Genomic DNA, 17,572 nt, shown 5'->3' on the forward strand with positions numbered 1-17,572 from the left:
TTTTTTATTGTATTTTTTTAAATTGATTTATTTATTGTTATTTTATTAATTTGTTGTGATTTGGTATAAAAGATGAAGGAAATGTCAATGATTTTAGTAAATACATGGCACTCATCAGATGTATTGGGTTACATTTAAAAATATTAATAAACTGTATATTTCAAAGCTGTTTAAATACAGTTTACTTTGGAATAATGACCTTTTACTTTAACTAAATTGAAGCTATTGAGTTGGAAAAGACAAAATCTTTGCAGTGTAAAACCTTATTAAACAATTTTGTTTCCAATTAACTTCTGTTTCAAGAGACAATACAAGCCTCAGGGAGAGAGATTTAATCCCAATGTTGTGGTTGTTTCAATGCAACTTTTTGGATATTGTGATAAAAAAGACTTTTAAAAAAAAGTTTTCCAAGCATGTAACCATGAAAAGTGTTACTTTCATGTTGGTATGGGAGGGCTACAACAATATGAAATCCACTCACCTGGAAAAGCTCCAAAAATATTAAATAAAGTTGCAAAGTCACGTGTTGCACTGTGCAAGAGAAGGCAGTGTTTTTTATGGGGGCAGAAAAATGAGTTTTTCTCACTGCACCCCTCACACAAGTGGATTTGGAACAATCTTGAGGCAAACACACTTTAACAGTAAGAGCTGTAAGTGTAAAGCTATGATGAAATGCTTGACTTCTCTGAGACTCCGTATTGCATAACATACTGTTCTCTGACTATGGGCCATTCCTGGATCCATTGGGAATCGTAAATCGGAATAATTCTTACATCATTTTGTAATTTCTAACTCTGCTGTTTTTACTCTTCGTGTAATTAGCATGATGACACCACTAAAATATTGCTCTTCATATTTAAAGATTTAAATGGCCTGCAACCTAAAATAATCACTAGGGATCCACCTTTTGGGAATTGATCCGATACCAATATGGGAAATTTGAATATCTGCAGATACCGATATCTGCCGATACCAAATGTGTTTATGTGAACATTATCGTGACTATGGTTATTATTGCTGTTATAATTGTGTAAGATTTCATCAGGTTGTAATAAATGACCCATCCTTTCTGAAGTTACCTCACCAATACTAATATAGTATCATTACAGATCTAACAATTTCAACAAGTTTTATTCTGATTTGGCACATTTTACCTAAATAAAGCTATAAATGTGTGGTTTTGAAACAGAGATCTCGCTTTTAGTGTAAGAAAATGTCACATTTTAACATTCAAGGCGTTTATTTCTTATAAAACATGTCAGAAGCATGTCATCACACACATCTGTGCTGGTTTGACTAGTGTGGTATTGGGTATCGGGTGTGGTATCGGAACACTTTTATTGATCAAGTATGAGTGCACACACTTGGTATTGAGCCGATACCAATATTGATATCGGTATCGGTGCATCCCTAATAATCACATACTGACTTCAGACGTCTACAAATAGTTTCTTGCTAACTGTTCCCAGATCAGTCTGTGACACAGGGTTTTTACTATTTAATTCCAGTGTTGTCCTCATGGGGATCCTCAACATCTGGAGCTATGCCTACTAGGTCTGCAGGCTTGATGGCTTGGAGATTGTCCTGCTTGGTGGAACTCTGCACTGCAGCCCTGGCTGCAGTGTGGACTCCTACCTGCCAGGCTTTAGGGTGGTTTCCGTGGTGATACCCTCTGGGGTCCTGCTCCTGGTGTGAATGGATCACCGACATATCATTTCCTCACTTCAGTGTCAAGCCAGATATTTAACCTTGAATGTTCATCTATTATTTATTATTTAATATTTGCCGTCATATACCTGCTCCAGAGAGCACACTCTCATCTGCACCATTCAGGCAGCACTCTGAGGGTCATGTTCGTTGATTTCTCAAGTGCTTTTAATAATATTCAGCCTTCTTTGTTATGTGAGAAGCTCCATAAATTCCAGGTGGATACCTCCACAACCACCTAGATCTATGACTACCTCACAAACAGACCACAGTTTGTGAGACTGAAAGGTTGTGTGTCTGAGATGGAGGTCAGCAGCACTGGTGCACCACAAGGAACTGTACTCTGGCCATTCCTATTCACACTGTACACCTCAGACTTCCAGTACAACTCTGAGTCCTGTCATCTGCAGAAATACTCTGATGACTCTGCAGTTGTGGGGTGTATCAGGGATGGACAAGAAGCAGAGTACAGAGAACTGGTCAGTCAGTTTGTTAAATGGTGCGGTGACAATAATCTCATATTAAATAGCAGCAAAACAAAAGAGATGATTGTTGACTTCAGGAGGAACAAGAATAAACAAAGCACTGTTTCCATCCTGGGAGAGGAGGTGGAGGTGGTGGAGGAATACAAGTATCTTGGAGTTCAACTGGACAACAAACTGGACTGGAAATGCAACACTGACTACATCTACAAGAAAAGTCTGAGCAGACTGTACTTCTTAAGGAAGCTGAGATCTTTTAACGTCTGCACCAAGATGTTGCATATCTTCTATAAGTCTGTTGTGGAGAGTGCAGTCAGCTTTGCAGCATCTGCTGGGGTAGTAGCATCAGAACCAGAGACTTGAAGAGAATCAACAAACTGATTAAGAAAGCTGCTTCTGTGCTTGGATGTGTGTGATTACACACACATTAGTGTGTGTGATAAAGTGAGTATAATCAGGTGTATGGTCTTGAACCTCAACATCGGGAGCTATATATATATATATATATATATATATATATATATATATATATATATAGATAGATAGATAGATAGATAGATAGATAGATAGATAGATAAACCCATTTTTAAAACTGCATGACAGTAAAAAAAAAAACATGTTTTTAATGGACGTTAGTGACTGAACAGATAAACATTACCTTAGTAAATCAGAAACATACAAGAAAAAAACAGAATCCAGACAACTCATTTATTATGTTAATCTACATTCCCTTTCCATTAAACGATGCCAAAGTCAGTTCATTTCACTTCCAAATACAATAACACACGATAAAAAAATCAACACACTTTACACACAATCGCTACACACAGTAAAGACAAACACTCACATTCATGTCACGGCATGACACGGTGTGTTTCACATCTTCATGCTGAGATAAAAGCACAACGTTTTTGCTCTCATGTGAGCTTTAACACAAGTCATTGACTTTTACACTGAGCCAGAGGGGAAAACATTCAAACACAAAACCCTTCGAGTTGAAATTCTTCCTCTAAAACTCGAAAGTCTTCAACTCAGGAAACGCTTCATACATTAGAGACCAACTCATAAAATCCCTTTTCATCTATTTGCAAAACATTTGGAGAGTTATTTTTTCTTTCTGCATTGGTATGATTGAAGAAGCAGAACCCATTGACATACATGTGACACAGAATCTTACTCCTGGAGGAAAACAGTCCGTGATGATTTATGTCCATGTTGCCTGTGAATCCCATTTCTCTGCAGCTTCAGCTCTGGCATGTTGGAAGTTTTCCTCCTGTATACTTCAACTTCCTCCACAACTTTTCTCTTGGATTAGACTTTCACAGCAGCTTACAACATTAACTTTTAATGTTCTCATAACATTCCTCCATAGAACAACACCTGTGCTCGGTGTGGTGCACTTTTTCTTGGAATTCAGTTCATGCAGTGTATTATGTTTCTTTTAGTTTGTCTGAATTGTAATGGAGACTATTTTAAATGCAATGTAACATTTCCATTTGTCCCAAACCCTGAGCTACAAGTTTGCTATCAGGCGGTGTCTGTGTTGTCAACAATTGCTATAAGTTGAATTTAATCGTTATTAAGGTGCACCGTAATTCGGATTAAGACAATTTTGCATCAGTGCAACATCTAAACACAATTTTAAGCAATCGAATGCATGACGTTTCTTGATTTTCCAGAAATGGAATTAAAAAGTTCTCAAGTTGAAAACAAATTCATTAATTACCTGTTTATGATGTTTGTTCAGGACATTTAGATTAATTCCTAGAATAATAGATATCTTTAAAAGTTCATAAAAATCTGATTGCTTGTTTTCATTGAGAACAAAAAAGTAGCAATGTGCAGTATCATAGAAAATTATGGATGCAACACATTGTGATCCATCATGGAACTGAATCGATTTGAATCTACAGATAACATATTTATATAGAAATCTATTAAATTGAAATCAAATCAAATCAAATCAAATCAAATCATGAGGCCAGTGAAGATGCCCTAAAAATAGCCACAAATGGATATTAAATTAAATCATTTTAATACAAACTTTTGACAAATCAGAGGGAAATTAAAATGTTTTTCCTCTTTGTTTTTTAACACTTGAAAAATGTGGTCTTTGAACATGTGAAATTTTCCATGTAGAAACATGTACGGACACGTAGGACTTCAGCATGCAGATGATGATGCTCTGACATGTTAAAGTAGTGATGTGTAATTTTCTGACCTTAAATATACGTGTTTCCGACACGTTTTGATGACAGCCACATTATTTAGATTCCTGGGGCCTTTGATACCCTGCAGCACCCAGAGGCCCAGGAGCTAAACTTCTAAATTTTAATTTTCCAGCTTGGAGCATCATGTTCAGGGCCAGCCTGAGCCTTTATGGGGCCCTTGGCAGAATTGGAGTTGGGGCCCCGCCACCACCACCTCAGCACTACTGACATTTTATCCTATCAAACACTGAAAATGTTACACACATTTAAATTGTTCCAAACTGGCTTACACAATACTGGTATAATTTGATATATGATTAGTATCTAGAAAGAATTTTAGAAAAATGACTATTGTTCTAAATATGTACAAATTCTATGTTGCACCAATTGTAAAATTTTGTTTGTACAGTTTTCAAGGCTGGCACACAACCATGATGAAAAGGATAAAATTAAGTTCTCTATATTACCAATTTTATTTATTTAATTATATATTTTTGTAACTTTTTAAAATTATTTTTTGCAAATCAAGATATATTGACATTTAAAACACACTTGGGCCCCCAAGCTCTACAGGTGATCAAGTTACAGCGGATCCTGTTACACGTCTTGTGCTAGCAACTGGCTATCAACACATTAGCTGCTTTGAATGTACAGTTTGCTTGGTTTATTTGATTTAGCAAAAAAAAAAACCCAAAAAAACCCCCCAGAGAATATTATTGGAAGACGAGAAGAAAAAATACATAGAAGAAAGATATAAGCCAAGTCTCAAAATTAGACTGACTTTAGCTTGCTGGAGAGAGCTCAGAGCGCAGGGACAATGTAAGATGGAAGCCGAATTAGCCATCATTAGAGGGGGTGTCTCACTCAGAAAATCTTAAAGAGTTCACTTGTGCTTTTTCAAGATACTAAATATTAAGACGTACAAATTTGTTTGAGTTTCTTATTAAAGTGCAACGTTTAATAGCTTGGACCAATGTCCTATTCTGTCATCAAATAAGATCCATAACTAAATGGCCCGGATGTTACTTTTAATCAGAGGAAGACTCATATGATGATCCATACCTCACCAGGCTTCATCACTGGGCTGGGATTCAGTGTTTTGCTTTGTTTTTCCCCTTTCTGGTAAACAACGCTTCTCATTTAAACTAAAAAACTTTCTTATCTAAATGAGTTAGCTTCAGAAATCCACCAAACATATTTTCCAACGTCGTTCTTGTTCTTTACCAAACTCCAGATAAAGAACAAATGTTTCTGCGCAGCCTCGGGACGTTCTCCTGCATCAGCAACTCTTTCTAAGTTGTTAGAAATCTCCACTGGTCATGTGATGATTACAAATCAATAGTAGTTTTTATAAATAAATAGCCTAGCATAATATTTTGTCTAATTTGATTTACAAAGTTTAACTTCGTTTGTGGAGAAGAACAGAAAATCCTACAGGCTGCATAAATGCAAACACCACATTCTCACTCAGAACAAACTGGTATTGCACTTTTTGTAAACTAATAACATTCAGGTACACTAATTTGATCATTTTAAAAGCAAATTTCTCTGAGTTGGGCCTGTTTTTTTCCCCCCACGTTTTCTCTTATATAGAACCAAATCAGATGTCAATAATTCAGATATGAAACATTGAGATTCCCATCCATAAAGCTTTATTTACACCCATTAGGCTGGAATGAAATCCTCCAAACCACAACAAATATTTCTATAATCACTTGAGAGTCATTTTACTGTCAAGTGAAAGAAAAACAAACCAAAAAGTCCTCATTTAAATGGTTTTCACACTGTTTTTCTCTGTGTGGTGAAGAGAGCTGATATCCAAGCGGATGGAGCTGAAAGTTCTTCCCTTCATACTAGCCTGCTTTTTGGTGATGCGGTAGATCTTCCTGAGGACGGCACGTCGCAGCAGAATGTAGACCCAGGGGTCCAGGATCTGATTCCAGGTGGCCAGCCTGACACCCATCACCATGAGCTCACTGTAGGTTGTTTTATCTTTGAACTCGGGGTTATTGTAGGAACGGGTGGCGGACATCAGTCCAAAGACCTGACACACAAAACAGAACAAAACCATTAACAGAGTTACCGTGAATCATTTTATAAACCTGGTAAGTTCAAAATAAATCGAGGTAAAAATCTTGTATGCAGGCTGGCTTTGAAGTTTTTAATGTTTTTCATCATATTCATTTGATAAATTTAGCACAAAAAGGTAAAGATAGAAGAAGAAGAAGTAACTTGTTGGTGGAATAGTTGTTTGTTGTAATAACGATTCATGTTAATGAATCTGTTTATTTACCTTTTAGATGAGGATCTTTGCAAACATTTGTAAAGAAAATGTAGTGCAGTGAAGATCTGGGAGGTTTTTCATGAGCACGACCAACATACCAAACTGCTGTTCGTCCCATAAAGGCAGTTTCATAACGTTTTTATTCACGTTTCTATCTGATGTCCCGTCTACACTTCATAGACACTGGAAAGTTAATATCTTTTAGATTAGGATTTTTTAAATGTTTTATTTAACATTGTACCCCCAGTGTAATAATTTTTTAGTGAAGTACCCCCTTATCTATCTATCTATCTATCTATCTATCTATCTATCTATCTATCTATCTATCTATCTATCTATCTATCTATCTATCTATCTATCTATCTATCTATCTATCTATCTATTTATCTATCTATCTATCTATCTATCTACTCTATTTACTCATTTAAATATTTATTAATTCACGCATGCATCACAACTTAAAGATCACAATGGATCTACAAGACAAGATCATAAAATATTTGGTATCTAAAAGTTAAACATAGCGTACTTTTAAATAGAGAAGTTTATAGATTCACTGTTTAAGTGTAGATTCAGTAAACGCTGACTTTTTTCAGACTAGTTCCAAATACAATTAATCTCTGAATCCAAATTGTCCTTTAGTGCCAGATGATACTGCAACAAACAGTTGAGTTACACCAGGAAAATTCCAGTTAAATAGTCCACAATGAGTCTTTTATCCAGAAAAAAACCAAAACAGTTTGAGACAAAAATTGCAGAATTTTAAGGGGTTATAGGGTAAATAAACAAGGTTCTTGACAGTATAAATATAGTAAGGTCAGATAAATTATCCACCAAATAATATTTTCTTTACTTTTAGTCATAAGGCTGGTGTCCTTCTTAAAGTCCACTTTATGAACAAACACCATCCTTTTACTCAAAATCAATCAAAACTCTAAATTTATCACAAAAAATAAAGGACAAAAAACACATACAGACATGAGATGAAGAATCTGATCTGCTGTAGTTGGAAGCAGTTCGCCAAGATGCCTCCCGTGCAGACAAACATTTATAAAACCTACAGAACTTTACTTAACACTGCGGAGTAGATCCAAAAGTGTCCGAAATGGCCAAATACCCTGGTGTGAGAATGCAACACGAGTATATAAAATAACACACTAGTGGAACATTGTGTGATTAGGAAACTAAGACATGTAAAATATACTAATCTAATTGTGGCAGAAAGTTGGTAGAAAGATCATATTTTTCCATCTTTACAGTCAACAAAATTTAAGAGGAAAACTGGAACACATCTGCTGAGCAGCTGCTGTCAGCCAGACATGCTCAACTCTCCTCGGTGTTAATGCTAAAGGACAAAATGTCAGCAAACATTCAGTCTGGGGTGAGAAAGCTGGGAACTATTACAGCAGAGGATCTTGGGAAGGTTTTAAAAAAGGGACTTTGGATGAGTTAATATCTTGTAGAATCGTTCACGGACATGATTGTGTTCCTGAAACTGGATGAATTAATGTTAAAAAAGCAACAAAGAAGAGGAAATATGTCTCCATGGTAAATGGAACTATTCCATCGCGCTATGTGTGTTTTTTTTTTAAAGGCGATGCAGAAACAATCCCACCACAGTTATGACCATAACAAACCTCTGAAGCAGAGTTTAGACTGTGAAGTTATCGAGCAGATTCCTTGTTATATAAATTCTCTTTTTAACATTCAGATTTGCTTTGAGTGGGCGTCTGCATGAACGCTTCAGTCACCAGCAAAGATTTTCCAGTATTTATATCAGTAAAAATCACTTGAGCGCCTTAGCCACCTTAACAATGACAAATATTCCCTCAATCTGATCGAAATGCTTCTGATCAGATTAAAACACATCCAAACAGTTCATTGTGAACATTTCACAAAGAATTTGATCAGAATTAAACTAGTTTTAGGTAGGAATCGATTCGATTCCGACTTATTGGGTGCTGATTCGATTTAAATTGTGACTCTCAAAATTCTTTGATATTGCAGATTTTTTTAATATTAAAAACAAAATAAATGCATAAAACTTTTTTTTGCTCATCATTTTTTTTTTTATTTCTATTTGGAAAAAACAACACAATAAGCCCATCATTATCATCATCAGCCCAATAGGACCATCATTCTGCTGCTATAATGCCCAAGAAGACAAGTAAAAGGGATCAATAAAAACAATAGAAATGACGAAAATTTTATAATGGATTATTTTTATTTATTTGAAAAAACCAAATTAAAATGGCCAATTAAAAATTGTAAAGTAAAAAAATCCAGATTTTCGATTTTTTGATTAGATTTTGCCACCCCTAGTTTTAGGTGTTAAAAATGGGTCAAGCTGATCATTTACAGAAATTTACTAAATCTTCTCAACTTTATTCCAAAATGCAAATAATGTACAGACAAGTGGAAACGAAGCATAATCCATCCCATATTAGCGATGTTTTACCGCTGCTGAGTCTTACCTCATCTACATGCAAATGAAGCTGATGCTGAATAATCAGAGAAAGTAATCAGATTATTGAATGGTTTACACTCCCTTTCCCATCTCATTATACATTCATTGTGATTGATCCTGATCCCGGATGGTCAAACTGAGACATTTTTTGTTCCTGATGAACTCTTAATCTGATTATAAGTAGTTCATGTAAATAAAGCTACAAAATCTCCCTTTTGGAATATTATTATTGTTTGTTGTCCAGAGGAACTGAGTTGTTTCTGTTATTTAACTGGAATTAAATCCATATTATTATCAAAAATAGATATTTCTGATGATGTATATGTAGATTTTCTACATCTGAAATGTTTTTTTAAAAACAAACAAAAAAAAAATTATTTATAAAGGTGGGACTTAATTACAATTAATTAATTAGAAAAAAATAAACATGTTAAAATTAATGATGCATTTAAGCATGGAACATTTGTCAGTGTACAATTTCCTGGAATACCGATTAGACTGCAGCACAGGGTACCATGAAGGCATCATGGTAGACGTTTAACAGCAAACCCAGACTGCTGTCATAAGTAAATGTGAAATTCTTCCATAACTGCAAAATTATTTTATCCAGTTGCTTCATCTTGGTGTGTGAGGGTGTTTCCAGACCTTCATCTGTCCGGATGATGGTAATAGATGGTGATATTGTCTTGAAGAGTACATATTAGTGTTGGTACAATAACTGGGTGGGCTGTTGGGCTTTTCAGGCATTTTCTCAGGAGATTGACCCTCAGAGGGCTTTTACTTTGAAAACTAACATTTTAACTCCAATCTGCTTGTTAAAAAAAAAAAAAAAAACTTTAATAAAAGAAATGTTATAATGTTATAATGTTATAATGATTGTTATAATTTCTTGTATGTAGCAAGAAAAGTGGATTTTTCAAGACTGCACCTACAGGGAGGTTTCCCTCTTGAAAGATCCAGTTTCTCTTTTGATGACAAATCTGAACACTTTGCTCCCAGTTTTGACTTCCTGGATCTCTGGGGTCTCTAACTGGTCACATAGTGTGATGTTCCTCTGATCAGGTTCTTGTAGGTGTAATGAGTTTTTATTTTTGTCTCCTCGATGATGTTTGGGAAATAAAAAGTGTAGGAGCTCATATTTATCCCTCCCATTGAGCTGTCACAATCCTGAAAATATATCATGTATGAAATTATAAAAGATTCAACTGGTCGTGTTATAATTTGCAGAAACTCACCAGCAGAGGGCTCCAGCAGATGCAGGAGGTGACCATGATGCCGACCAACTGGACCACCATTTCTGTGTCATGAGACCTGGTTGAGAACCTCTCAGAGCGGGACCTCTTCTTCAGCCGGGCGATTATAAGCGTGATCCCACTGATGGTGTTGCACACAAAAGCCAGCGCCAGAGAGCTCAAAGCCATGGCAGAAAACAGTATCATGAAGGCCAGATCGGTAGATTTAGTGCCCTCAATCACTCTGATAAAGCACCATGTCCCTGGGTGTTGATAAGTGTACTCGCCTAGCTGGAAGGTAGGTAGCAGGGCCACGCATAAAGCAATGAACCAGATCATAGTTAGTGCTGTTTTTGTCCTCGCCGTGGTCACCAGCTGAGCATGCAGCAGAGGTCTGGTAATCCCCAGGCAGCGTTCAGCAGCCATGGCGCAGCCCAAAAAAAGTGGGCAAAGACCAAAAAACACCATGCAGCCTCCCAGAAACTGGCAGGAGGCGTCCGTGTTTGCAGGACTACCCTGAAAGCTCAGCGTTAGATTGCTTATGGACCCAGAGCTCGCAGAGTATCTCCTCATGACCAGAGCTCCAGGAATAACATGGCCAGTCAGATCTGTGGCCACCAAGGAGCTGGCAAAGAGCAAGAAAGTGGCTTTGGACCTCCGGCGGTAGCGGTTATAAGCCTTGATGAGAATAATGAGGGCCATCACGTTGAACAGGATGCCCAGAGTCATGTTGAGGCCGGCTGATGTTGGGTTCCGTTGAGCGGTGGCATTATCCACACCCTTTACCTCATGGTCCATGATGGTGTTGTTATGGAAGGCGATGGGGCCGGAGGAGTTGAGGTGCTCCATCGCCAGCATCACAGCTGGGCTTGAAGCCTGGTGTGGTTCCTTTAACTAAGAGGACGCTGAAAGGTGAAGAGGAAAATAATGTTTTAGATACAAAAAAAACTGTCTGCAAGTTTCTTTCTGCTTATCTTTGACATAAAAGAAGGACATCCACACCCCTTCATCAATAGCTAAACAAAAATCCAATAAAGCTCATAAATCACCACCAAACAAAGTGTCTGCTTTCAAAACGGACAGATTTATGCTTAAACAGCAGCTACCAATCAATCACAAAGGAATTTTGGCAACAAATCTAAAAATGAAAAACCAGAATTTTTTTTTTTACAGATTAAGCCAAAGCATACTTCATGAAGTGGAAAAAAAAGGTTCTCACTGCTCTCCAGCAAACCTTCCAGCCACCCTCCCTGTTTGCCAAGTAAACTTTAATTAACCCTTTTCTCCCATCAATCATTTTCAAGCACACCTTCCGGGCGATCAATACCCTTAAACTTTTCTTTAAAGGCATGCAAAGCCGTTTGAGTCAAATGTTAACCATTTCCTTTTAAAGAACAAATTTCTTGTCAAATTTTTTTGCGTCGTGGAGAAAAGAGCTTCAGTGTTGTCTTCATTTGAAGCGACGGGGGAATTCTGAACAAGCCCAGACAGCTGCTGCTCAACACAGTCACATTCCTTAAAAATGCAGTTTTAAGTCCTGCAGCAGCGCTTACAGCGTAATTAAGTCAAATTACAGCAAATCACAAATGTTGGTACAAGCTATTAAAATGTGCATTTATTTATTATTATGTAAGAGCTTTTCTGTCCTCATTTTTACTCATAATCCTCAGTATTTTGCTGATGTTAACGCCATTTTTATTGCTTTATTTACAGATTTTTTATTTTAGAGACTAGTTTTTTTTTAAATTCAGATAATTCAAATTATGTTAAACTCATCGTTATGAAAACCATGCTACTTACCGACACAGATAAATGGTTGTTATAAAAGTTAAAGAAGCATTTTTAAACCAGCTAACACTTAAATTCATAATCTGAAGACATATTCCATCTAAAGGTAAAAATTTCTGCACAATTCAAATAGATAAAAAAGTACATTTATTCCTCTAAATATGAAGTCCCATGAAAATATTTTTACCTACCCTTGATATGAAAAATCCATTGAGGTGTTTCAAGACACTTTGGTTATGACAATTAATCAAAATATCCATTTCTTGGAAAAAAAAAAAAAATCTGGGTTGTTTTCCTCCTGTATTGATCCAAGGGAAGAAAACTTCTTCACCTGAAGTGTTTTCTTCTTCTGTAGCTTAACAGTAACTCCTTTTTTGAGAACAAGCAGCCTCTCTCCCACCTTTCATGAATGTGTTCTCTGTTGCTCCCTGACTGGGCGGCTTTTATACTCCTGCAGCTGCACCGAGATTGCATTGCCTCTGGGTGTCTCCATCACTGAAAGCAAAATATTTCCTCCAGGCAGAGACTCTCTGGAGTGCAGGCTGGAGTAAATGAACCACTCAGAGAAATCCCAGTGAAGACAGTGAATATTTAAAATCCTGCTGCTTCTAGAGCCACGTCACCTACAATAATGGGAAAAGGGGACTAAGGCTAAGCCTTTAATTATGCTAGCATCTAAACTCAAGAGTCAGAGCTCAGTTAGGCTGCTGGATCAGCTTCTTTTCTGAATCATCATAAAAGTCAGCTGAAAATCATGTTTTAAATCTTGTTGGCATGTGCAGAAAATGCTTTTTTATGTGTCACAAGACATGAGTGAAGTTAGCCATGAATGCTACACGCTAGGTGAGAATTTAAAAATGCAAAGTATCAACTACAGACTCAAACTGTTTATATCAATAAGCCTTTATGTAGAAGACTGAAGGGACCAATAATGACTGCTAACATTGTGAGACTGCACAGCTATTCTGCATGTACAGTAAGGGGCTGATGAAATTAGAAGCTAGCACAAGCTACGTGGAAAAGTTAGCTATGGTGAAAGCTAGTTGCTAATTTCCAGCAGGTGTGATGCTGCGTCAGCTTTGAGTTGACTCGAAGGTTTGAAGTTGGGACTGGGAATGACGTCAAAACTGAGTTGAGAGCATTCATGTTGACAAAGTCAGACAACTTGGAAAACCAACACGGACGCTGGCAGGGTCCCCCTTGGTTTTAGATTTCAGATGCTAACATGTGAACAAAAGTTGCTAATGTTAGCATAGAGACTACATCCAACACTTTTAGTGTTTTGGACATGCATGCATTTAGTCAACTTAATCTCTGTGTAGAGGTTACAAACCACGACCTTTAACTCTAATTTATGTACAATTATATAAATACATTTAGACATAAAATTATGTTTACTCGTGGTTTCATTCAACCTTGTTTTATTGGGCAACCCAGTCGGATTATCGACTTCAGAGGACGTTCACATTGTATTTCCAACTGGGAACTTGGAAAATCTGAGTTCTGAGTACAAATCGAACACAGCATTACTATCCACTTGGAGTTGACATACAAAATGTTGCTAGTTCTTGGGGCGCATTGCTAGCAAGCATCTCAGAATAAAGTAAATAGACAATGTATTGTCCAGTTCAACTCACTGGCAATAAACCATATTAGCCATATTGGTTGTAGCAATGCCATGAAGCTAACTCAAATAAATGTGAAAAGTGGAACAAGTTGCTTTTTGTTTGTTTGATTTTTGAAAAATAGCACGAGACAGCCTACATTTCACAGCTCTGGTATTTGGTATTGGTATCTGGTATTTAAATGAAAAAATGTGTAACTTAATAACTAAGCAGTTGTCACCAAAATGTGCTCAAAAAAGTGTTGTGTTCTGCAAACAGACTAAATGAAATAGATATTAATTGTTATTGGAAGTGTAAAATAGTTGGATTTGGTTAACTCTTACTAAAAAAAAATACCTTTAGTAATTCATACAACCATGATAAACATTAATTGTTTGTGTTTATCTTTCCTCCATGTGTCATGATATGATATTTTGTGTTTCTCTTTAGTTCTGCCTTCTTGTTTTGCTTTGTAGTTTTCGTTGTTTAGTTCTCTCATGTCTAGATTCCTGTTCATTAGTTCATCTGGTTTGTTTTTCTGATTCTTTTTACCTGTGTCTAGTTATTTCCTCTGTGTATTTGTACCCCTTGGTTTGTGTTCTCAGTTGCTGGATGATTGTGTTAGTTTCCTGAGTTCCTTATGACCAGATTAAAACATTTTTAATCCTGCATCCCAGTTTCTTGTTTCTGCGTTTGGGTCTACACCTTGAGGTATTGAAACTGCACAAATCCCATCTGTGATACAAACCATCATTCATAACTGGGGGACTTTGTAAACAATACTTTCAACTGGACTGAAGGTAAAAACAGCAAACTTGAATCAATCACTTGTGGTCTGAATAGTCGTATCAGCCCTGTGGTCATCCTCCATCATTGTGAACCAACTGTGTTTCAGCCACAATAAACATCAGTGTCACACCCTGCAGCTGTACTCACAAATACTTTTCCACTTCTCCAGGAGACTGGCCAGTTTCCTGCTGCTCCAGCCTTCAGCCAGGAGAGGTACCGAACACATTTTAGGACATTCAAATATACAAACTATTAATCCTGCAGTATCTAGTAATGAAGAGCAAGAACATGGAAACCGTCAGATTCACATCTTAGCCATATTTTGGCCTTTCTTTGTCAAAAGCAGAACAACATCTTAATTTATGGTCTCCTCATGTCAAAACAGCATGAGGAATCTGCAGCAAAGTTAGTTAAATACACACAATAGCTCTTTGTTCGTGGATGTTGTGCAGCTGTGTGGGGAAAAATGTCCCTTCTGACAGGCAGTGCAGTGAACTGTGGGCTGGTATGTGTGTTTGAGTGTGTGTGACAGAGATTTTTAATCAAATATGGTTTAAAAAAATGTTTCAAAAGCACATTTTTTAATCTGAGCTGTGCATTTCTTCTGAAGAGGACTTAACATTTATACCTAACAAGCATTTTCTGCCTAGTTCTTCATCAAATCAGAACTCCGTGTTCACAAAAGAGGCCAGGGAAGGAGACGGGGCACCACTGGGTGATGTACTGATAAAACTGTCCATTAGGATCAGGAGGCAGGAAGTCAGTCTGCTCTGCAGAGAAAAATAGGGGTAAGGGGAGGGGGTACTGCCAATTATTGCTTTTTAAAAAAACATAAAGCAACTAAAGAAGCCTTAAGAGAACAAAATATTGTTCATCAGATATCTGCAACATCAGATGATGTCAGGTTGTTTTCCATTCATTCAAATTGTTTCTCTTTTATGACTTGAAATAAATATGATCAATCTTCTATTTTAATGCGCTCGCATTAAAAGGCAGAGAGTTCACATGTGCATTTTTGATTGAGTGAATAGGAATTTGCTTTTTAAGATGCAAAACCTATTTAAAGCAAAACAGCAGCTGAATAATGCCAGTGTCACTTGACTCTGAAGGGCTTGTTTCCTGCCTGTGTGCAGGAAGGCAAATGGGAAACCACATGGTAATACACCAAGAAAAGAGCTTTACTAAAACCTCACAATCAAACATCACTAACTAGACGATGGTAGTGTTTAAAACTCTGAGGGTTTGTCCTCATTACTCAGGAATCTACTGGCTGAATGACACGGCAGCCTAAAAGCATTCACAGATAAGCAGAATCACCAGCCTCTGCAGGACAACCCATGAATGCCCCTGGGGTCGTTATATTTGCTCTATTCAAAAGTCCCTGCTTTCCAGTTGGACATTTTTCATCTTTAAACAGTGTCACGCTGCGCTGGACTGGCTGTTTATAAAATCCCTCTTTGCATTCTTGCAAGAAAAAAGCCACAAAATATCATAAATTTTTTGTTGAGAACTTCATAATTACCCTGTTTTTAAGTCCAATATTGCATAAATATGCATGTCACCCCCTTTGGGCTTTTGTAGCTCACTGTTTAATTCTGCAAATCAGCATTCAGATGTGCCATAATGAATGCATGTACAATCCAAACAACCTCCCGTAGCCCTCCCAGCAGTGTGGTTGTGGGGTTTTGGAAGAGAATGGGGAACATCCTGGAAGTTAAAAACATTTCTGTGGAACAGGCGCCTCTCACCAGTCTCTTTTCTCACACTCTTCCCTTTTTAGGAATTAAAGTTTTATTACAAAAACAAACCAGCCTTTTGGTGGTATCAGCTTTATTATTGTATTTTTTTTTTTAGTTCAGATAATACTGTGATATACTGTGCATAGTGTATATATGGCATGACTGAATACACCACAGATTCAGCGTTTAACTTAGTGAAGCAGTTTTTAAACTGGGTTAGATAATCTTGCTCAGAGACATTTTACTCAGGGTGAAGTGGTTCCTCGTCCTGATTGTAATCTGTACATTTTGTAATCATGAACAATAAGAAATATAGTAGAAATATAGTTATGAAGTGGGCTCAGGCATTTTTATTTCTGGTCAATTTTGATAAAAATTCATTATTGTCAGCCAAACATCAGAGCAGGTTGTTAACAGCAAATAAACCAGAAGCATTATTTGACAAAGAGGATACATTTAAATGTACATGAGGCAAGTCATATTGATGTAATTTAACTTACATATGTTAAGTAAATAAGTTTCATCATCTTCTGCATCTTTTACGCACATAATCAGGGCATTTTTACGGGCCTTGCGGACCGGTCGCTTGCTATAGCAAATGGAGCAATACCACAAAAGCCACTGGGTCAGTGCTAAACACTATAGCTGACATGCTACAAGCAGAAGGAACAAAGTAGAGAAGAAGAACAGGCCAAAGACGTAGAAGACGACAACCAGAACAACTGTAAAGGTGGCCGACACTCTCACATGGCGGTGTGAGAGTGTCAGGTGTGTTGGTTGGCTGGCAGTGCATTAGCATTACCAACGGGTGTTTGACACTGATGTCAGAACCCAGGAATGAACTCTGAACTCAGCACTGCCCACTAGTGGGTGAATTGACTTCATAACAAAGACTGTATAAAAGATGGACGGAATCTTTGTGACGTCACCCGGTAGGTTTCTGACGAGCAGAATTGAGACTCATTGGGTGGTTGCTACCATGACTTTGGCAAAGTTACACGTTGTCTCTCTCATAAAATTCAAAATTAGGAAAAGAGGTAGAGCTGAGAAGGGGGCTGTGAGCATGTTGTGGATGATTAACATCTAGCGAACTCCAACCTGCCCGTAACTAAGAGCTAACTCAGCTAACAGAAGCTAACCAGCTAACAGGAGCTAACCAGCTAACAGGAGCTAACGAGTTAATGGAAGTAAGCGGGCTAAAGCTAAGTCATGTTGTTAACCGGCCAAAAACGGCGTTTGTTCTATGTTCTTTTAACCAAAAGCGGGAGAT

The 17,572-nt window shown here is 37.2% G+C and overlaps 1 protein-coding gene across 1 annotated transcript; it reads right to left on the minus strand.

The window, feature by feature from the left end:
* Nucleotides 1-2,883: 2,883 nt before the first annotated feature.
* LOC306764914 (prostaglandin E2 receptor EP1 subtype-like) lies at nt 2,884-12,562 on the minus strand. Its single transcript, XM_079252212.1, has 3 exons — nt 12,362-12,562; nt 10,386-11,287; nt 2,884-6,443 (listed from the first exon to the last, which is right to left on the minus strand). The coding sequence occupies exons 2-3, from the start codon at nt 11,238-11,240 to the stop codon at nt 6,168-6,170; spliced, it is 1,131 nt and encodes a 376-aa protein (XP_079108338.1). The 5' UTR covers nt 11,241-11,287; nt 12,362-12,562; the 3' UTR covers nt 2,884-6,167.
* Nucleotides 12,563-17,572: the final 5,010 nt, after the last annotated feature.

Source organism: Telmatherina bonti (assembly GCF_933228915.1).
Source record: "Telmatherina bonti genome assembly, chromosome: 14".
NCBI lineage: Eukaryota > Metazoa > Chordata > Actinopteri > Atheriniformes > Telmatherinidae > Telmatherina > Telmatherina bonti.

Coding starts and splice junctions, on each gene's coding strand:
- LOC306764914 (XM_079252212.1), bottom strand. CDS start 11,240: ATGCTGGCGATGGAGCACCTCAACTCCTCCGGCCCCATCGCCTTCCAT. Junction 6,444..10,385: donor TCTGCTGGAGCCCTCTGCTG/GTGAGTTTCTGC, acceptor TTTGTGTGTCAG/GTCTTTGGACTGATGTCCGC.